The sequence below is a fragment of the Chinchilla lanigera genome, unplaced genomic scaffold, assembly GCF_000276665.1.
Source record: "Chinchilla lanigera isolate Chin_1 unplaced genomic scaffold, ChiLan1.0 scaffold00036, whole genome shotgun sequence".
In the NCBI taxonomy this organism is placed as follows: Eukaryota; Metazoa; Chordata; class Mammalia; order Rodentia; family Chinchillidae; genus Chinchilla; species Chinchilla lanigera.
In genome coordinates, this window is record NW_004955437.1 from 13,233,082 (window position 1) to 13,254,934 (window position 21,853).

The window sequence follows — 21,853 nt, forward strand, 5'->3', positions numbered from 1 at the left end:
TGCCCGCCCCTCCGCCGGGAGGGGGGCGCGAGCGGGCGGCCGGGGAGGGGCCGGCGCGGCCGCTGCAAAATGAGCCTGCTGTCGGCCATCGACACGAACGCCGCCTCGGTGTACCAGCCGGCCCAGCTGCTCAACTGGGTCTACCTGTCGCTGCAGGACACACACCAGGCCAGCGCTTTCGATGCCTTCCGGCCCGAGCCGCCCAGCGGCGCCGCGCCCCCGGAGCTGAGCTTCGGCAAGGGCCGCCCGGAGCAGCTGGGCTCGCCTCTGCACTCCAGCTATCTCAACAGCTTCCTACAGCTGCAGCGCGGAGAGGTGGGTGCCCCGCGCGCGCCCGCCCCGCGTCCCGGCCCGCTTTGCCAGACCTAACGCCCGGGGTCCCCAGGGCGCCCCCCAGAGCGCATCACCTTAAGGCCGGGCGCCGCTCAGGCCTGGGCAGGGCCCTCCCGCTCGCCCCCTCTCCCGACTCGGGAGCCCAGCTAAAAGGAGGCTGGGAGGCGGGGGTGTCTCCGGATTCCCTCCAGACAGCAGGGGTGCGGCCAGGGCGGGGAGCCCCTTCCAACTATCCTTCCCTCACCCAATGCTGTCCACCTCCTGGCCACCGCTCACGGGGACCCAGAGTGCAGAATTTGCTCTCAATTCCTTCACAAGGGCCTAAAGTCTTTTCTCTACCGACTTCCATGGTTCCCGACCTGAAAGGCGCCTTGGAGAGCCAGGACTGGCCCAGAGGACTGCCCCTGCTGTTCCCACACGGTGACCCCCGGATCGGCGGTCCAGCTGCTTGCCCTCCCCCAGCCACATAGGAAGTGGTTTTTGAGGGCTTGACCCACAGACTGCGCTGTCCCATGCCCTCCCAGCCTGGAAGGAAATGAAAGGGAAATCCTTACAGCTCTCTGGAGGTGGGGACTAGATAGGGGAGCAGTTCCAGCTGCCCAGGCCTTCTTCTGAAACCCGGGCCGCCCGCTTCCAAGTTGGCCTGTTGGTGGATTCAGTTACAAAGTCTACGGGGCAGTGCCTCTTTTCCAACTAGATAAATACCCAGAGGGCCCTGACCTCTTAGCCCCTGGGAGGGCGTTTCTCCGAGCCCTTCCAGGTGCCATTCCTCTCCGCCTTGTGCTGGATGCCCCCCTTGTGCACCCCACCTGCTCCAGCCCCATTTGGGAATTGCAGACACCCTGTGGTTTTCACTGACTTCCTTTGTGGGGCTTCCTCTACCCAGGTGCAAGCAGAGCCAGGGTCCAGGGGACTGCACCAGGAGAGACGGCCTGTGTATGCAAGCGGGCTGGGGTTGTGTGCTGGAGGCCACAGGTTGCCCTTTCTGGCCTCATCAGTGTGCTCAACTCTGTCCTTATTTACTGGAGGGTTCGTGGACATATAAAACGCTGGCCCAAGGCCCACACCTCGGCAGCCGTGTTGACCTGTGTGGGTGGCAGTAGCGGGGCAAGCTGGCATGGTGGAGGGACGTGGGTCTGGAAAGGTTCCTTCAGTGCCAGGCAAAAGCATCTGTATGCCAGTGCTCTTTGTAAACTGTAAAGCACCCTCTCCGAATGAGGAATGGTTCTTGGCTGCAGATCTTTCTTTCTTGTAAAAGGCTTTGCCGCCTCTTCAGGGAACTGGCTTCAGGTGACTGGGGCCCTGGAGGACAGTTTGAGGAGTGTGTCCTCACTGCCTGCGTCTGTCTTCCCGGTTGTTTATTCTTTTACTAAACATTTGTTGAGTGCTGGGTGGGCCTCTGGGGCTAGGCAGCCGTAGGGCCAGTGAAGGCCCCAGATCGTAGGCCAGCAAGGCGGTCTTTGCGAACGCGGGTACCTGGATGTGGCTGCTGAGAAGGTGAGAGATTGGATTGGTGCACCCCAGGAAGGAGGAGTCTGTGCCCCGCAGGTCAAGCGTGGTCCCCAGTCAGCCTCTGCCAGCCTCGCTTTGCTCCCCCCTGTACTGGCCTTGTTACCCACGTGTGGGTCTCTGCTACAGAATCCTGGTGTTTGGGGGCCCTCAGGAGTCAGCTGTGTGAGTAGGATGTTGTCTCTTGGAAATTTCTGGCCTCCAGGATCCTGGCTGTGGCTCGGACCTACCTCCTGTCACTTGTTTGCTGTGTGCCTCAGTTTCCCCGTGAAGGGGCACAGTGTGGAAGGAGCGGGTAAAGGTTATCTACAGCAGTGGTCTGACTTCAGGAGCTCCACATCTGTCCCTGGGCCTCAGTTTGCCTGCGTGTTCCATCTGGTCCCTGCCATCCCCCAGGGTGGTCTGTCTGGGCAGGAGACCTCTCCTAACGAGAAAGGATGTGCCCGCTTGCTAGCTGGGCTGGGGAGACACAAGGGGCTTCTCTTTTGCTCGCAGGGCAGTGGCTTCCTTGGAGGGCTGGAGGGCTGGCTCCTGACTTCCGGAAGCCTGTCTGGGCCTCAGCACCGCACCCCCCCAGCTCAGATCCCCAGCTGTCTCTTGGGGACAGGCCTCTCCTGCATTCAGGGCTTAGCTGGTGACCTGATATGGCTCCAAAATAGCAACTGGCTGAGAAGGCAAGAAGAAATCCCCCCACCTCAGTGTCACCAAGGGGCTGGGTGGAACGGCAGCAAGTCCTGTGTGGCTGCAGGGGACTCTACAAAGGGGTCCGGGGCCCAGGAGCTCTGCCATTCCTTCCGAGGCCCGGCAGAGCAGTGGCAGCACCCGCGGATGTGACTTGCATGCTGACCACTGACCACGGCTGCCTGTGCCAGCCCTTGTGCCAAGAGCCCACCCCCTGCTGCCCCACCCCCAGGCTGCTCCCACCACAATAGCAAAACACCATGAATGCAGCTGGCACTGGGGGGAGGCGAGGACATGGGGGCACAGAAGCCCATTGTGCCCCTGGAACCTCGGCCGCAGCGACTGAAGATAAGCCCAGGGTTCTGAGCAGGGAGGGCGATGGCAGTGCTCCCATGCAAGCACAGGGGCAGACACCGGGGTGACTTTTTAACGGGCTAAGGGCATCTTGTGCAATTCCTTACAAGACACTGAGGCCCATGAACCCCCCTTTTGGAAACCTGATGTGTTGGAGGGAGACTTCTGGGGCCTTTGCCTGAGCACCCCCTCTCCCCAGATTCCCCAAGGAAGGCAGATTTTAGGAGAAGTGGGGGCTGGGCTGTGAGGGCTCTTCCCGGCCATGTTCTGTTTAGAATTTAAATTCAAAGCACCGTAGGGGCTGTGGGATCTCACCTCTGGAAAAGCAGTTATGCATTACCTCCTGGCCCTGAGCGATGCTCAGACCTCGCCTCAGGCCCCCGGGGGAGACATAGCCAGCCCACTCCTTGTAGGTGGGATCTTTAGGTCTTGCTATATAGCCCAGGCTGGCCTTGAACTCCCAATGATCTTCTTGTCTCAGCCTCCCAAGTACTGGGATTACAGGATGCGCCGCCATGTCCGGCATTAGGTGGGTTCCTTAGGGCAGCCATCTGCTTTTCCTTTTCCTCCTGGATAGAAGTGGCTGGAAGGCATGGCCCTACTGTCAAGTGACCTCTATTTTGTGGCTGCTGGGAAGGGCTTTGGGGTCACACATGTTGGGAAAGCACAGCACACCGTCTTTTCCTTGTGTTCAGATAATGCCAGCTGGCACAGTAAAGGCTCTGAGAAGTCCTGCAGGACAAAACATGTCCACTGGTCTTCAGCCCCACATTTCCCATACCTGCTGGAGCAGAGAATGTTTTTGGTACCAGACACCTGCCAGGGTTTGTCAGGCTCAGCGGTGCTCCTGGAGTCAGCGCCGCCCTTGTGGTCTAACGCCACATTTAGGGAGCTGTTCCTGGAGTCCCCTCCTGGGTCCCAGCTTATCTCCAGCAGCACCGCAGACCCCTCCTCTTGCCGGTTCGCCCGGCCACTGGAGATCTGGGGACAGCAGCCGGGGTGTTTGAGAGGCTGGACAGCCACCTCCTGGGGCTTTCTGTGCATGCAGAACCCTCAGAGGAGGAACTGTGGGTCCTGCTTTCAAACATTACACCTGGAGAGTGTACTGGAGTTTGCCTTTGTAACCTGTTCCCGCAGCCAGGGGAAATGAGCCAAAGGACTGCCAGTGTGGGTGTGTGGGACAAAGCCACCTTCTCCCTGAGGACGGGTATGTGCCTGTCAGGGCTATGAGTGAGCTCCAGGGACTGTAGTTGTGATCTTCCTGGGACAGGGAGCGGGCAGCCTCAGGGCCTGGAAGGAGTGGCCTTTTCCAGCCTGGCCAGCGGTGGGGGAAGATGCCCCAGCCCTCTTGGGAGGCCAAACAGTGACTCAGTTAAGGATGGTGCTGACCAAGGCAGCCTGGCCTTCCCTCTATCACAGCCTGGGAGGGAGACCAGGCCTTGGGGACCCTCTGAGTCAGGTGGGAGTGGAGGAGAGGCGGGTGGTGTTAGTGATTAGTAATCGGCAGTGGCCGAGACCCAGATGCTGCAGCGTGGAAGGTGAACGCAGTCCGTGGAGAAGGTGACTGGTGATTGGCCCTTCCAGACTCCTGGTGCTATGTTGCTGTCGGTATCGCTTTCCTCATAGCTCCCATTTTACAGAAGGCAAAACAGAGGCCTGGTCCATCACCTGCGGGTCAGTGGCACAGCTAGAGCTAAAACTGTTTTGTGTTCCACCAGGAGTTATCTCTGTGGCTGGTCCAGCAGTTGGTCTCTAGCTCAGGTCTTACCTAGTTCCTCCTGTGGGCCCCTGTGCAAGGCAGGCAGGAACCAGAAGCCTCCTATCAAACCGCAGGGCCCCTGACAGTTTGTCCCGGACCCCGAGCCGCGTGAAGAGTGCTGGGCAGTGGTCATGGTACTGAGTACTGTGTTCCTGCTTGGGTTGGCCTGGTTTTGGAGAAGCAGAGAAGCACACCAAGTACTTCCTAGTGCTTTGGTTCCCATAGCGCAGCCTATGTATAGCAACCTTATTGTCCAGTTGGGGAAACTAAGGCTCTGCAAGAGGAAGATGATACACTTAGGGAGCCAGTGGCAGAACCAGGACTCCAAGCTAGGACCCAGGATCCCTGACCTGTCCTGTGCGCGTGTATATGTGGTGGTGGGTAACCTGTCTCTCGGTCCTCCTCTGGCGCACTGATCTACCGAGCTGCCCCACATGTCCATGCTTCTGCACCTATCGTTGCTTCTTCCTACAGTGCCATCCCAGCCCCCGTCCAGCAGACTCAAGTGAGCTTCCTCGTGCTGATAGATGTCCCTCCCCTGAGAGGCTTTACCTGGCTACCATTGGGTGCAGCCCCCCTGCAGCTGCTGGAACCCTGTGATAAGACAGGCTAGCTGAAGGTGCTTCTGGCCAAGTTGGCCTTGCTGTGCTATACTTACCGTGCGTCTCTGCATTGATCGCTAAATTCAGTGCTAGGAGAGTAGGAATTTTGTGTTTTTTCCACCTAGCAGTCCTGGCAGCTGATGCCCTGCGCATGCTAGGTGTTCAGCTGGTGGGTCCTGGAGGGAAAAAAGAATACACGGTGAGCAGAAGGATGACGCAAAGCCTCTCACTCTGCTCTCTCCAGACCTGTGAGCACGCGAATGCTCTCTTCAGCCTCTTAGCTTGCAGGTTTATCCCAAGGAAGTCTTGTTTTTTGATTGCTTGGCTCACTGGGATGCCAACCTGGAGGCAGTGAAGCCCTGTCCGTCGCGCTGTCCTGGTGCTGATGATCCTCACCTTGGTGGGTGTGGGACCTGGGAGAATCTGAAGACAGCTTGAGTTCCTGTTGTGGGCACAGTGCTCAGAGCACAAGCGTGCGTGCAGGCACATGCACAAGGTTTGCGTGTGACTTCAGGAATGCTGAGGACACTTGGTGGGACTGTGGATCGCAGGCCCGGGCCTCCTGCGATGGAAGCTGCAGGCCTCAGTGGTACCCCAGACTGGCTCTGTGGTAGGACCCTTTCCAGTTCTGGGACCCCAGATTCATGCCTTCTGCCACCTCTTGATGAATATACTGTAGATGAGAGAGGCAGCAGGTCCCTGGTGCTTATGTGCCAGCTGGGCGGGCGGGGAGGTGAGTGGTGACCTGGGGGGGGGGTGGAAGATCTCCGCTTGGTCTTCCCTGCTTTGTCCTACTGTCACTTCCTGCAAGCCTGCCTTCGGTCCTTTCCTCGTTTCTCTCCCCACTGTCTGCATCAGAAAGAACTTAGCTATGTTCATGAGGTCAGATTTTTTTTTTTTGAGACGGGGTCTTACCACATTGTTCAGGCTGGTTTAGAACTTGCAGCAGTCCTCCTACTTTAGCCTCCTGAGTGCTGGGATTACACGCCGTACCATCACATCTGTTTTAGGTCAGGCCATTCATTGAGCACTTTTTATTGTGCAGGGGGCTGTGATTATGTGTACCTCCTGGAAGCTCAGGTGTCCAGGGGCCCTGGTGAAGGGTCACCACCCCCATCATGGCCAACCCTGCCCAGTCTTGGTCCCAGGTCAGTGTAGGACCTTGAATGTCTAAGCAGACGCCATCTGGGTGTTGTCAGGAAGCTTCTTAGTCAAGATGGAGCTGGTGTCCCCAGGGCCACTGCCTGCTGCATCCATTCTGTCACCTTTTCAGCCTGAGGACACTTGCAGCCACCTCTGGTGTATATGGACACCTGTGTGCTGGACACCAGACAGACCCTGGGGACAGAAGGGCAGACCCTCTTGGAGAAGGGCTGAATCGTTAGTGAGCTGGTAGCTTCTTGTCACAGACCGGGCAGCATGGCTGCAGGTGCGCACATGTGTGTGTGTGTGTGTGTGTGTGTGTGTGTGTGTGTGTGTATGTGAGTGAGAGATTCGGTTGTGAGAGTCATCTTAGTTACTTTTCTCTCCTTGCTGAGATAAAGTACTCAACACCCAAAGTTAAAGGGGGAAAGGTTTATTTAGCTCACAGTTTGTAGAAGTTTCAGTCCATAATCGGCTGACTCCAAGGCAGAGTGGCACATGGCAGACGGGCAACCCAGAGGAGAAACAGTTCATGGCAGCAGAAGACAGCAAAAGCAAGCAAGAAAAGGGGCGACAAGCCTCTTTCTGTCCCTTATATTGTATGCAGGCTGTCCGCCCCAGGGCAGGTATAACACTCACACCTTTAATCCTAGCCAGAGCTATGGCAAACCAATCAGCAGACTGATTTACTAAGCATACACCCTTAATCCCAGCATCACACATTCTAGATCCAGCCACCCCAGGAAAAACCCCATCTGAGACTGCGTGAGGGTTGGGGGAGACCTCTGGACGCAAGCCATGACAAAGGATATGGAGGCTTTGGGGGTAGGAAAGCAGTTGTGTGGCTGGCAGAAAGAACCCCACAGAGCTGGGGATTAGGGTCAGAAAAGCCTGGGTGCAGGACTCAGCATTGGCATCTGCCCGGCCTCCTGCACTGCCCTACCAGTGGCCAGGGCCTGACAATGCATTCTTGGTGGCCTTGCCCACTGCCATGCTGCTCCCTGCAGATGCCCCCCTCTCTGCTGCTGTCTCCAGTCTCCTCTCCCTCTGGTCTTCACTCAGAGCTCTACCCACCCTTCCTGGCCTGCGGTGCCCTCTGACCACCCTGGGGAGGAGAAGACCCCTCAGCAGGCGTGCCCTGGAGGATCTCTGTCTGCGCCTCAGAGCCTCCGTCTCCGGGGTCTGAACCTCTCGAACAGCCCAGAAAATCTGGTGCCTCATCTCGTCAGAACCCAGGGCTCAGCACCTGGCACTCTCCTCTGGCTCCCATTCCTGTAGGAGAGGCCAAACCTTGGAAGCTGTGTGGAGGCTGAAATGTCACAGCCCAGCACATACTGGCTGTGTTACCTTGGGCGAGTGACTCAGCTCCTCTGAGCCTCCTTTTCCAGTTCTATAAAATGAGGCCAACAGTGCGCATCTAGGTTGTGCTCTTGCCAGGCAAAGGGAGCTAAGGCAGAGAGAGGTTGTAGTCCAGTGTACAATGTGTGTACAGTCACAACTCTAGTGTCACCTTATCTGATTTTCCCCAGCAGCCATACAGACCCTTGCAGAAGTTCCAACCATGGGCAGGAGTGTGACATTTAGTCTCTTGACATGTGGTGAGGATGCCATACTTTCTCCGGGCTGCTGGATCACTGATCCAGGAGGGAGGAGATGTGACCCAGAGGCCTCCATCCACCACCTGATACCCAGAGCATCCCATCCATCCACAGGAAGCCTGAGGCCCCAATCCAAACCTTTCATTTAGGGCAGTACCTTCCCTGTCCCATGGGCGTCCAGGTCCTTCCCCACATGGGACAAGAACAGGTGTCACGGAGCAGCAAAACCAGTCTGGGTCCCAGGGCAACAGGAGGCCACAGAATGGTGCCTGCAGGGCTACTCAGCCTTGTGGGTGAAGTGAGATGTCACGATCCAAGGAGACTGGAGTGACTTCTTAACACCAGCAGACTCACGGCCAGCTTTGCATGATGATCTGTGTCTCCCACCAGGGTAGAGGTCAGGGGTCAGGGGTCAGGGCAGGAGGTCCCAGGGGTCAGGGGTCAGGGCAGGAGGTCCCAGGAGGAGGCCAGAGCCCTACGGATCTGTGCTTCTCACACTGTTCCTGGGACCCTGAGGCTGGGTCAGGAGAAGGATGGCTGCGAGGCTGCAGCACTGGAGTTAGAGCCAGGCCTGGAGCCAGGTCCTGCAGGAGTTCGCCTGGGCACGGAGAAGGGCATTCTGGGAAGGGGCAGTGCATGCAGCCCAGGGAGAAAAGCAGGGTCTCAGTGGGGATTCTGAGAGGAGCCACTTGCCGTGGCTGAGTTGGGGTGACTGATGGAGGCTCCATGCCTGCCTGGTCCCCAGTGCAGAGGGAAGCTGGGCACTGTCCATGTGCCAGGCTTGGGGCATCTCTCAGGACCCGGACGCCTGTGCCTGAGGATGGCAGGGCTGCGGATGGTCAGGTGTGCCCTCCCCTGCTGCCCCATTGTGTGTTTTATAGATGGGAAACCCAAGAGGCCAGCACCCGGCCCCGTGTCCTGACCTCTGTCCGGTGCCCACAGGCCGTGAAAACAGCCAGGACTCGCCTTTCACCTCCATGGCCCGAGCTCAAACCGGGCTGTGGAGAGGAAACAGCTTGCTGCCCCGCCCGCCCTTCGCTGGCCAAGCAAGGGGCCTCATGACTGTTAGTCCAGCCCGGGCCTGCGAACCTGTACCTCTCAGGCCTCAGTTTGTCTGTCTGTAACACAGAACTGAGGCCAGGTCGGCTGTCCGCACTCTGTTCTTTAACTCTGAGGTTCTGTTTGTCTTGAATTGGGGCTGGGGCCAGCAGCCCCTGGGCCCAGGCTGGAGAACACTGAGGTCAGGAAGGCTGGGTGTGGAGGGACAGAGCCGTGACCCTGGGGAGGCAGGGGTGGGTGCTGTTGAACCACCGAGGAGAGGCCGCCCGCTTGGAGACCTCTAGCTGCCCAGGATGCCCGAGGGGCCATCGTGGGCAGGGGAGCGCGGCCACAAGTTGGGGGAGAGGAATTTCAGGGTGTAATTAGTGCACTTTCAGGCATCCACCAAACTTCCCCTTCCTCTTGACAACGTGCTGCCAAGACAGCCCTGATTCCTGCGGACTTACTTAAATCCTATCCAGAAAAAAAGAAAGAAAGAAAAAGGAAATGGAGTGGGGGTAAGACGGTTGTTATTTGTGAAATTGCATTTCCCAGCCGCGAGGGTGAGTCACAGCGTTTGGAGCTTGGCCCTGCTGCCCCCCTCTGGCTACTCCGGGGTGGAGTGGGGTCTCCTGGGCTGGGATCAGTCTTGGAGAGAGGCTAAGAGAGACCTGGCTGGTGGACAGGACAGGCCGGTGGGCCTGGCTACAGGGACACAAACTGCCGGGGGCCTGAGAGGTGCACGTTCAGGCTGGGGGAGGGGAAGGCGAGGCGCTGGTGTCTGATGGGGCAGTTTCCATTTGGGAAGATGGAACAGTTCTGGATGGAGGTGATGGTTGGTTGCACAGAGTGAATACACGTACTGCCACTGACCTGTATGCTTTGAGATCGTTACAGTGAGCTGGACACAGTGGCACATGCCTGTGACCTCAGCACTCTGGGAGGCTGAAACAGGAGGATTGCAAGTTTGAGTCCAGCAAGAGCAATTTAATGACTGAGTGAGACTGTGTCTCAAAATAGAAAAAGGGCTGGGAATATAACTCAGTGGTAAGGCCCTGGGTCCAATTCTCAGTACTGTGCCCCACCCCCACCCCCGCAAAAAGTCGCAATGGTAACTTTTACTGATGTGTTTTGCCATTTGGTGAAAGATGCAGATTCTGGGTCCTTGGTCCTGAGCGGTGCTGAGTCTGTCTAGGGTGGGGCCCAGAAAACTGTTTTGGTTACAAGTTTCCCAAGTCATTCAATACGAGTTGGACACACTTGTTTAATCTGTAGAATGGGGAGTGTGACTCACTGTGCAGGGGTGAGAGCCGCTATCTGCGTGTGGGTGAAGTCCCAGAGCTGGAGCGCCAGCCTCCGCCCGCCACCAGCGTCGCCTGATCTGATGCCTCCCCTGCACCCTCCGCCAGCTGGGGCGGCCCCCTCCATCCTGGGCTCCTTGGAGAGCTGAGGGGTCACCCCAGTCTTCCACGCTTCTCGGCTTCGTGGTGGAACCAGGCAGTGTAGAGCAGAGACGGCCGCTAGGACCCAGACACAGTCCCTGTCCTGCAGCTGGGTGCTCTCAGAGCCACCATGGATGTGGTGTCTCTTTCCTTCCACATTCCAGGCTGGTGTCCAAAAGTACATAAGCTGGAACAGAAGCCCAGAGAGGGAAAGTGCTGGCCTAGGATCACACAGCAAAGTGTCTTGATGAGATACCATCTCCCCCGATGAGGAGGGCCTTGTGCCCTACGAGGGGAGCGGCCTACCCCTAAAGGTGGAGACAGCGAGGAGGAACATGTGGGCAGTGACCGGGGGAGGATAGGGGGTGATGCACACCCTGGGCACGGTTCTCAGCTGTCTTCCCTCCCCTCTCCCCATTGTCCCCCCCCCCCGGGCCTCTGTTTACCCCAGCTGTGAGGCTTTCTTTCCACTGGCCCTGGCCCCAGCAGCCTGAAGACTCCCAGGAACACAGCCTCATAGTACAGCCACGGTCCCCAGGTCCACAGCCATTTCTGTAGCTCTTAGGCACCTGCGTTGGTGCCAGGGAGGCCAAGCTCCATGCCCAGGTTTGTCCTCTTTCCAGCCTCAGCTCTGCCCTGGGAGAGGGACCCACGGCCGTTCCTTGCTGGCCTTACCGCAGGCCCCACCTTCCCTGGGCTCCAGCGTGCCAGGCCGCCTGGAGCCCGCGACGCCTATAAATAGAGGCTGTGTACACCAAGAGGTGGCCTGGGCCGCGTCTGCCTTGACGCTTGGCGGGGTGTCTGGTTCCTGTCATCAGGAGGTGGGAGAGGTAGGCCACTTCCCCCTTCTGGCTCCCGAAGAATGGCCGGGGCCGGGCAGGGCTCCCGGACGCTTCAGTCTTCCTTTCTGTGAAGTGGAAAATACGCCCCACGCTAGTGGGGAAACTGAGTCAGCAGTGATTTGCCTAGTGTCCCTCTACCAGTTAGTGGCAGGGCCCCAAATCTGACAGGCAGCTTTCTCCTCTACCTTCCTACTCGTGGCAGCTCTAAAGAACCGGGAGAGTGGTAAAAACCACAGCCATTGTCACTGTCACCACCGACTGAAGGGTTCCTAAGTGTCAGGCTTGGATAGAAACTCCCTGAGGCCGCTGTCATATTCCTGTGTTACAGACAGAGCCACTGAGGCCCAGTGTGGCTAACTGGCCACCTGAAGACTTACCCTGGGGTTAGGGTTCAATTTGAACTCAGGCTCCTGGAGGCCAAGGAGTTTAGGCAGCCGAGGGTGCTGTGCGAGTTTATACGGGGATGCGGACAAAGGAAATCTCCCGGCCACCCCTGCCAATGTGCCTCTGTCCCCACAGGCGCTGAGCAACAGCGTGTACAAGAGTGCCTCACCCTACGGCTCCCTCAACAACATCGCTGATGGCCTGAGCTCGCTCACCGAGCACTTCTCGGACCTGACCCTCAGCTCGGAGGCCCGCAAGCCCAGTAAGCGGCCTCCGCCCAATTACCTGTGCCACCTGTGCTTCAACAAGGGCCACTACATCAAGGACTGTCCTCAGGTAAGGTGACAGGTGGAGGATCATGCTCCCTGGAGCCCAGGGCCTCTGACCCACACTGGCCTGTGGGTGGGCAAACGCTGTGGCCTCCCCCTTCTATCTCCTCTGTGGTCGGAACAGAGGCCCGGCTGAGGCACAGGCTGGTGGGGCAGCGGTCTGAGTGGCGGATTCTGGATCTAAACCGGGCCCCCCAATGAAGCTCTGGGCCTTCTGCAGGATGGGCCCCATTATGGTGGGGCCTGGGGCCAGCAGCCTCCTCTCACTCTCTGGAGGCCCCAGCTGCTCACACTCACAGGGAAGGAATGTGGGCGCCGGGCCAGGAATCCAGATGTGCACCCCTCCCTCAGACCCCACCTCTGCCTCCCTCCGCCTATAGAGAGGAGGGGAGGGGGTCTTGTCCCCACTTTGCACCCCTCAAAGAGGTCTAGGTGAAGGTCTCAGGCTGAGGGGCTGGGCATCTCTCTTGGGGGCCAGGAGGCCAGGAGATGGGGGGCATCAGGAGCAGCCCCCCACCCCTGCCACATGCTTTGCTGTGACCAAGCAGACCCCACTTCCGGGTGACCCCTGACTCCCTGATAGATGTGTCTTTGGGATCCTGGGATATAAATTAGCCAACTGTCTTTTAAAATAGAGTATGAGATTATCAGTGATTTTTTTTTCTTACAGTTTTTCATATTTTCCAATTTTTTATAATGTGGTACTAGTTTTATTTTATACATGTAATGGCAAAGGAATCCTGGAAGCTCTGAAAACCCATGGAGTGTCACCTTCCAGATGTTGGAAGCCGTGGTAGTGTTGGGTGGGGCTGCGTCCAGGGCCCTGGGAGGCCAAAATGTGCTCGTTGCTGATCAGAACTGGCTGTGCCAGACTCTAGGTCCTCCTGTTGAATCCCTGGGCTGGGCACAGCTGCATCGGTGTGTGCTGGGAATGTGTTAGGAATGCAGAATCCCAGTCCCTCACCTGCATGGTGGTGAGATCCCCAGGCCACATGGGGGGCCCCTACCTCTACCCTGCCTAGGCTAGGTGACCCACTGGTGGCTGTCCTGGAGAGCCACACCCACTGGGGCCCTGTGTGCCCCTCCAGAAATATAGCACATGAGAGGCCCTTGGCATAGGAATGCTGCCTAGACTGACCCCGTCCTGCCCCACCCCAAGTGTCTGTAGAAGGATAGGGCAAAGGACAGCTGAGGACCTGGGTGGTTGTTAAGGCTCCATGTGTGGCCTGCCCATACACGGCCCCCTGTGTGCTCCCAACTGAGCCCTGGCTGAGCTCACAGGCACCGCCATTCACAACCACACTCTCCATCCTCCTGTGTGTGGCCTGGGCCCTGGGCAGGGCAGTTCTCAGACTCACTGAGGAGAAGATGTGCTGTCCTGACTGCACTCTTGCATGGCTTACAGCCACCTTGAGTGCCTCATCCAGCAAGAGGACACAGGTGGAGGAAGTGAGAAAGGCACTCATGTAGGATCATGGAGCTAGGTCTTTAACCCAGGTAGCCAGATGCCTTCTACATGCTGGGGCACAGGGCCCCATTTCCCAGAACCATGCAGGGTAGAGTTGTTTTTTCCTTTATTCAAATCATTGTCTCTTAACCTCATGGCAGGAGTAGCAGCAGTGGTCCCATTTCACAGCTGAACAAATTGAGTCATCAAGAGGTGTTGAGGGAATGGGCAGAATCTGAGTGAGAACTCTGGTCTTGAGACCTCAGGGTACTTTGCCACTCCAAGCTGAGAACCCCTCAGTCTACAGAGCTTCATTTCTTTCCTGAGCTAGTTGAGGCCTTCTCTTGGTCCCATCTCAAACCTGATTTTGTCTGGAACTCCTGAAGGCCGAAGGATCTCCCTGCCCTCATCGCATGTGGTGGAAGGACAGAGGTCAGCACAGTGCTGGACACATAGTGAGTGCTCAGTAGACGCTGGCTCAGATTATTCTTTACTCCTTTGGGTCACTGTGAAGAGTTTACCCATGCTGTGAGGCATTAGGCATTCAGCAGGCTGGAATTTAACTGGATGCTGCTCTGCCTCACCTGGCCACAAGCTGCGGGGGCAGGGGCGGCACTATTTCAACGCCTGCATTCCTCGCTGTGTGACCGCATCCAGCAGGTGCTCAGCACAAGTCTTTCTGATCAAAGGAACGGGTTTATAAGGCTTGTGGAACCCATGGAAGGAAATGTGTTACAAATAGAGATCACTGAAGAGTTCAGTGTGTGTAATGTATAAAAATTGAACATTCTTTTTTTTGATAACTGCTTTAATGAGACATAAATCTCTCACTAAGTAATTTTCCTATTTAAAATGTACAACCTGATGATGTTTAGCATTTCACGGAATTATACAGCCATCACTACAATCAGTTGTACAACCTTTTTATCTACTCAAAGAAGAACTTAATGCACTTAGTTAGTTGGTTAGTTAGTTTTAGTTAGTTAGTTAGTTTTTTGAGATAGGGTCTCACTGTGTGGTTCAGGCTGGCTTTGAATTCATTTTGCAGCCCACGCTGGCCTTGAACCCACAGTGATCCTTTTGCCTCAGCCTCCTGAGTCCTGTGAGATGTACAGCACCACACCCAGCCTTTATGCATTTTAGTATCACCTCATAAAATTGGAATCATAGGATAACGTATGAGATTTTGCCACTGGCTTCTTTCAAGTAGCACAGTGTCCTCAGGGTTCACCCATCTTGTACTGTGTGTCAGTTTCCATAACCTGGAAAGTGTTTGCTCATCTTCTATTTTCTGGAAGAGACTGAAGAATTATTATTACATATTCTTTAGCTGTTTGGTGGAATTCACCTCTAAGGACATTCCTTTGTGGGTAGATTTGTTTTGTTTTGTTTTGTTTTTTTGAGACAGGGTCTCACTATGCAGTCCAGGCTGGCTTTGAGCTCACTAGCCCAGGCTGGTCTTGAACTAACAAAGATCCTCCTGCTTCAGTCTCCTGAGTGCTGGGATTACAGGCATGCACCACCATGCCTGGCTATGTGGGTAGATTTTGGATGACTAATTCAGTCTCTTCCCTTTTTCTGATCTAGTCTGATTGTTTCTTATTCCCTGAGTCAATTACTATAGTTTGTGTATTTCTAGGAATTTGTCCGTTTCATCTAATTTATCTGATTTATCAGCATATACTTGTTCCTAGTATTCTCTTCTAATCCATTTATTTCTGTAAGGTCAGTAATAATCTCCCCCTCTTTCATTTCTGACTTGTAATATGAGTCTTCACTTTTTTCTTTTTCTTGGATAAATCTAGTTAACTATTTGCCAATTTTGTTGAACTTCTCAAAGAACTAACTTTTGATGTAGCTGATTTTTTCTGTTGTTTTTCTGTCCTCTATTTTATTACTTTCCGCTCTAATCTTTTCTTTTAAAAAATGTGGTAGAGTACACACAACATAAAATCTGCCATCTCAACCATTTTTTAATTGTACAGTTCAGTGGACTTAAGTGCTTTTATTTTGTTGTGCAGGCCTCACTACCATCCATCCACATAATTCTTTTTATCTTATAAAACTGAACTCTGAACCCTTTAAACAGTAACTCTCCCTCTGCCCTCCCATACCCCTCATGGCCACCATTTTACTTTCTGTCCCTGCAAATCTGACTGTTCTAGGGACCTCATAGAATCATACAGTGTCTGTCCTTTTGTAGCTGGCTTATTTCACTTAGCATGGCCTTATGGTTCATCCATCCTGTAACATGGGTCAGAATTTCCTTTCTTTTTATTTTTATTTTTTTATTTTTTATTTCCTTTCTTTTTAAAGAGAGATGTAGAAGTCCATAGTCAAAGCAGCATTATGCACAAAATCACGAAGTTGGAAGAAACCTAGTGATCTATTGATGGATGACAGACAAAAAATGTGGTCTCTCTGAACAATGGAATATTATTCAGCCTTAAATCTTTGCTTTCAATCTTCCATTCTGATCCTTATTATTTCCTTCCCTGAAGTTGGTTTAGGTTTAGTTTGTTCTTTTCCTTGTTCCTTGAGTTGAAAGACTGTTACTCACTTTACATCATCTCCCCCACCTTTTTTTGTCTTTTTGAGACACGGTCTTGCTATGCAGTTCAGGCTGGCCTTGAGCTCACTTTGTAGCCCAGGCTGGCCTTAAGCTTGCAGCAATGCTCCTGCCTCAGCCTCCCGAGTGCTGGGATTACAGGCGTGCGCCACCATGCCTGGCCCACATCATCCCTTTTTAATGTAGATTTTTCCAGCAGTGAATTTCCCTCCAAGCTTGAGCCACAAGGTTTAGTACATTTTATCTTTATTTTCATTTATCATGGTGTTTTTTTTTTTTTTTTTATCTTTCTTGTGATTTCTCTGACTCATTGGTCATTTAAGAGTGTGTTGTTTGATAGGGACATATTTATATGTTTTCCAAATATAGTTTAATGATCTCTAACTTTATTCCATTGTGGTCAAAGAACATACTTGCATCTTTTCATCCCTTCTACACTTGTGGTTTACTTCAGAGTTCAGCATGTGGGCTGTCCTGGAGACATCCTGGAGACTGTCCTGTGTGCACTGGAGGATGTCCCCTGCTGGTAGCAGGTGGAGTATTTTACAGATCTTTACTAGGCCTGTTCGTTGACAGTACTGTTTGTCCTCTTTGCCTTGTTGACATTCTTGCTGCTTTTCCTAGCCATTACTTTACGTAGGGATATTGAAATCTTCATTATTGTTGAATTATCTCTTTTTCTTCAATTTTGTCAGTTTTCGTTTCATGTATTTTGGTGGTCTGTTACTAGGTGCATCAATGTTTATAACTGTTATATCTTTCTGGTAGATCGATCTTCTTATCATTATAAAATACCCTTTTTATCATCTCCGGGAACATGTTTGTTTCTGTTTTTATTTTTTTGTTGTTGTTTATTTGTTTGTTTGCTATGTAATTCTGGTTGGCCTTGAACTCACTGTATAGCACAGGCTGGCACTGCACTCACAATGATTTTCCTGCCTTGGCCTCCCAAATGCTGGCATTACAGGTATGCACTACCATGCCCAGCTGCCAGGAACATTTTTTTGTTTTAAAGTCTACTTTGTTTGGTAGTAGTATATCTATCTTTCTGATGGCTGGTATTTACATGATAGGTTTTTTTCCATCGCTCTGTGTGTGTGTGTGTGTGTGTGTGTGTGTGTGTGTGTGTGTTGGGAATTGGATACAAGGCATCATATATGCTATACAAGTACTTTACCACTAACATACATACAGCCTCATCTTTTTACTTTTGCTTGAATCTAAAGTATGTCTTCTGGAAATAGCATATAATTAGATCTTGATCTTTTTTTTGTCTGATCTGAAAATCTCTGCCTTTAGGTTGGATTCTTTAATCCACTCACATTTAGTGCTGTTACTGGTATAGTTGGATATTTATACCTGTCTGGTACACTGTGTGGGGACTGCATGGCAGACCCTCCTGGCTGCTCTGCCTTCTTGGGCCAGTGCTGGTATCAGATGGAGGTGGACCCCTGCCTGGCCCAGCTGCCCTCACAGGGGAACTTCTCTTCAGCAACTTTCAGAATTGGCCTCCCGGTGGGAGTTGCTCTGTGGCCCAGAGCCCTTTTGGCTGGGGCTGCGCTCCAGGGAGGGGCATGGGACATGGCGGGAGCAGGTGCCCAAATGCAGACTCTGTGAGGAGGGCAGGGAGAGGCCATCCAAGGTGTTAGGGAACTGCCTGGGATTAGTATTGGGAACATTCACGCTAGTGGCGGGCTGGGGGCCACTAGGCTGCTGCAGAAACCAGCCTGTGAGTATGGACAAAAGACTGGGTGACAGACAGATCCAAGGGAGGGTCAGTAGAGGGTGGAGCTGAGGCACTGGGGAACAAATGCCACGATGGGGAGAAGCTTACACTCTGATTGGTGAGGTTAGACCTCAAGCACAAGTCAAGAATGAAATAAGGAAGTATCAGATGGGATGAGGCTCTCAAAGACTCCTTTGATGACCTGATGACCCCACGAGACGGAGGGACACTGCCCAGGGCCTGTGCTACTTTGTTGCAGTCAGGGTTTACAGGGGAATAGATTTAATATAGGACATATAATTTATAGGATTATTTTATAATATTCACCCAAAAAGTCAAATGCAGAAGAGCGCAAGAGATCTGTCCTTGCACTAGAAACCCAAAGAAGCCAGCTGAGGGCCTGGATTCCATGGCAGTGCCCTGCACGAGTCCTGCTGGAAGCCAGGAGTCCATAACAATGTGTCATGCAAGTCTGTATCACGGATCTGAGCTGGGAAGGCCCAAAGGTCGGTGGTGGAAGCTAGAAAGATTGTGCCCACGAAGTGAAGGATCTGTGCCAGCAGGCTGACGGGTCTGCACTGGAGCCAGGAAACGATGCTCAAGGTAAAGACGGGAGCTCCCACGAAGAGAACCGCAGCCATCCTCAGTGACAGCAAAGACCCGAGCTCCTCTGCTGATGAGAACAGCTGAGTTCATATCGGAAAGCCAGCGTCACACAGCCCTGAAGAGGCCTGGGGCTGCTTTCTATTGGGTAGCCACATGTGGTGGTCTGACACCAGGACACAAACTCTGACTTCTGCCTTTCTGCTAAAGTTCAGGCAGCATCCATGCACCACTCACATGGACCCTGATGCTGGTGAGGAGGCATCTTGGTGAGATCAAATGAAACAGCTTCTAATTTATAGTGCAAAGAGCAGCATTCAAGTGTGAGCTCTGCAATTGCCCTTCCGTGTGCAACCTTTGTCAAGTCTCTTGGCCTTTCTGGGCCACCTGCATCCAGGGGTTGATACTACACATAGCACCTCTGAATAGATGGACTTTGGGGTGGCATGCACTGGGGTGGGATCGGGGCCCAATGTCATTTCTCTACGTCTCCCTCTACCTTGCTCAGTCACATCCAGCCGGGCAGCCGGCTCTCAAGCACTGACCCAAGAGCAGAAATTTCCCAAGCCTAAGCCTCCACACACTCAAGACACCCTTGGGGAGCAGCACTTACTCTCTGGAGGGGGCCTAGAGGGTGTGGTTACCTGTGCCTTGGTGTCTTGCTAAGCCAGGCATGGGAGAGGTCGGAGAGGGCCTGAGCCCAGGGGAGCGCCATTCCTGAGCCAGCCGCCCCGGCTGCTAATGCAACCCAGATGTCAGACAGAACACAATCATCTCCCCCACCCATCTGGCAGCTCGGATTTCTTGGAGATTGCAAAAGAAAAAGAAAAATACAGCCGGGAGAGAATCAAGTCCTAGAACAGCTGAAGCCTTAAAGGCAGGCTGGGAATAGTTTCAGGGTCCTGCTGGGGGAGGGGCAAGAAGGCAGAGGAGAAGGAAGCTGGCCCAGGCCCCTTCCTCTGGCCACCCAGTCTCAGCACCCTTGGACCCAGCTGTGCTCCTCACCCTGGCTCAGGTCAAACTGATCCTTGAAGGCTTCTGGTGTCCAAAGGTAGCCAGTAGGCTGACCAACCCATGCCGTGGGCTTGCCTGGGGCTTTCAGCCCTGCCCTCCACTCTGACCTCACACAGCCAGAGGGTCTCCTCTGGGGTCAGAGTGCCTGCAGCCAGAGCAGGGGACAGAGCAGGACTCAGGTATGTGGGATTTCCCCTGCAGAACCTCAGAGTCCCGTCCCTTCCTAGCAGGGTACAGTAAAGAAATATTCTCAGGCTAGAAAGTTTTAGAACCTTTGGTTAGTTCAGACCTGCTATGGTTCGGGTGTGGTTTGAGTGTGTCCCCTAAGGGTTCATGTGTAACAGTTTGGTTCTCAGTGTGGCAATGTGAGAGGTGGTGGGACTTTTAAGGGGGCGGAGCTTAGTGGGAGGTAGTTAGGTCATTGGGGCTTCACCCTGGGAGGGGATTGGGCAGTTCTCCTGGGACCCTATTAGTTCTCAGGAAAAGACTGCTGCCTGGCTTCCTGTCTTGTGCTGGCTTCCTGTCTCACCAGGGAACATGGTCTGTGGGCTCCCAACATGGTGTTATGATCAGGTAGCTGTTCCCAGAACTGGAGCCATGCTGTCTGGACTTTCAGCCTCCAGAACTGTGGGCTACAGAACCTCTTTTAAAAGTTTCCCCCCCGAAAAGTACCCAGCTTCAGGTGTTTTATTACAGTAATAGAAAACAGACAAGATCCATCAATGCCTCGGTTGGGAAACGGAGGGCTTTTTCCAGTACTTGAGCTAGGACTACATGTTATAAAAAATGTACAAAGGGAGGGAAGGGAAGGGAAGGGAAGGGAAGGGAAGGGAAGGGAAGGGAAAGGAGGAAAGAAGGAAGGGCAGAAGAGGGAGGAAGGGAAGAAGGAAGGCAGGTAGCCAATAGCATCCGTGGTGTCTCCATGGAGGGATGCCTGGGCCCAGGCCAGTGGCCCATCAGGGCACCAGCTGCAGGTGACAGCACCGGAGACTCCTCTGGAACCCAGCCTGTCTGGCTGCAGGGCCTGGGCTGGGGCATTCTGGTGCTTGGCACAGGACCTGGAATGTCATGAGCACCCGAAGAATGTCAGCTGGGATGGGTGTTGCTGGGGGCTGCACAATGACTGCTGCCTGGTAGATGGTGGCGTAGGTGCCCAAGCCCAGGGCTGTGGCCTCAGTCCCCATCTGTGCTGCCGAGGCCCTCTGCTCACGGTGTTGTGGCTCCAAGCACAGCTCTAAAGCCAGCAGCCCGCGTGCGACCCCCAGCACTGCCTCTTACCAGCTGTGTAGTTTGGAGAAAGGATCTTATCTTTCTAGACCTCAGTTTCCTCCTCTGTAAAATGATGATAGAAAAAGTCCTACCCCCTGGGATGCCGGAAACCTAATGAGCTATTCCCTCTGAAGTACTGGCCAGAGCGTCCGACACCACACACATGTAAGCATGGGCTGCTTTGTGTCCCACTCAGCTGTCTGCAACTGGCTTGGAAAGACCTAGAGGTCTGAGCGCTTTAGGGCTGGGTGCCACCGAGAGGCTTTGGGCCTCCTTCCCAGAAGGAGCTACCTCTGGGACCTGCAGGGAGGCCTGGTGACCAGGCTGTGCTTTGTCGGGCCTGGGTGGGGCAAGGGAAGCTCTGAAAACTCTGGGTACTCGGATGGCCTCTTCTTTGCCCAGGACTCTGCTCCAGGAGGAGGGCGAGGCATGTGGCTGGAAGGTGCCCAGGGCCACCCGTGTGCCATCAGCTCCCCTCTGGCCCGGGGAAGTGCCTGGACTTGCCGTGTGCTCACCGTGCCTGGCTCCAGCCAGCGGGCACAGCTGTGAGGGCGAGGGGGGAGCAGCCTGTGGGGCTCAGGCTGCACCTCTACATCCTTCCTGCATCTGGGCCACTGGAAGGAGCCTCAGAGGCCAGTTTCACATCCTCAGTTCTCCTTTCAGGAGGTACACAGGGTGATGCGGAGCCCTAGAGTCCCCATGTATCGGCGTTCACCTTCCTGGTCCTCTGCGGGGTGACAGGGTGTAGGCCAAGCACAGGGGCCAGGACACACCTGGTCTTGACCAGCTCACAAGGCCTCTGTGATGGAATACACCAGCCCAGAGCAGCTGCACCGGTGTCTGTCACCTTGTCACCAGTGCCTTCCAGTACTCTAACACACTGGCTCTACAAAGTGGTTCATTCAGAAAGTAACCTGGACATCAAAATTCAAAGGGCACAGGCGGGCTCAGTGAGGGCCAGGACATAGAAGAGAGAATCTTCATTTCAGCAAGCAATGCACCCAGCACACAGGGACACAGCACCCCACAGAAGGCTCAGAATCACATCCTCTGCATGTGGACTGACAGTGGAACCTGACAGTGGAACCTAACTCATGAAAGCACATCATTGGAGACACGAAGTGTCACCATCGTCCCGTGTGGGAAGCCTGGCTTCCCTGAATAATGACACTTGTTGATCACAGACTCTAGGAATCTGGGATTGAACACCA

At 54.3% G+C, this 21,853-nt stretch overlaps 1 protein-coding gene across 1 annotated transcript in view; it reads left to right on the plus strand.

The window, feature by feature from the left end:
* The first annotated feature begins 69 nt into the window (after positions 1–69).
* The window catches only part of Zcchc24 (zinc finger, CCHC domain containing 24), a 52,986-nt gene continuing 31,202 nt past the window's right edge, over positions 70–21,853 (plus strand). Inside the window, exons 1-2 of the mRNA XM_005389887.2 lie at positions 70–315; positions 11,821–12,021. Coding sequence (XP_005389944.1) covers positions 70–315; positions 11,821–12,021 — 447 coding nt within the window. The remainder of the gene's footprint in view (positions 316–11,820; positions 12,022–21,853) is intronic.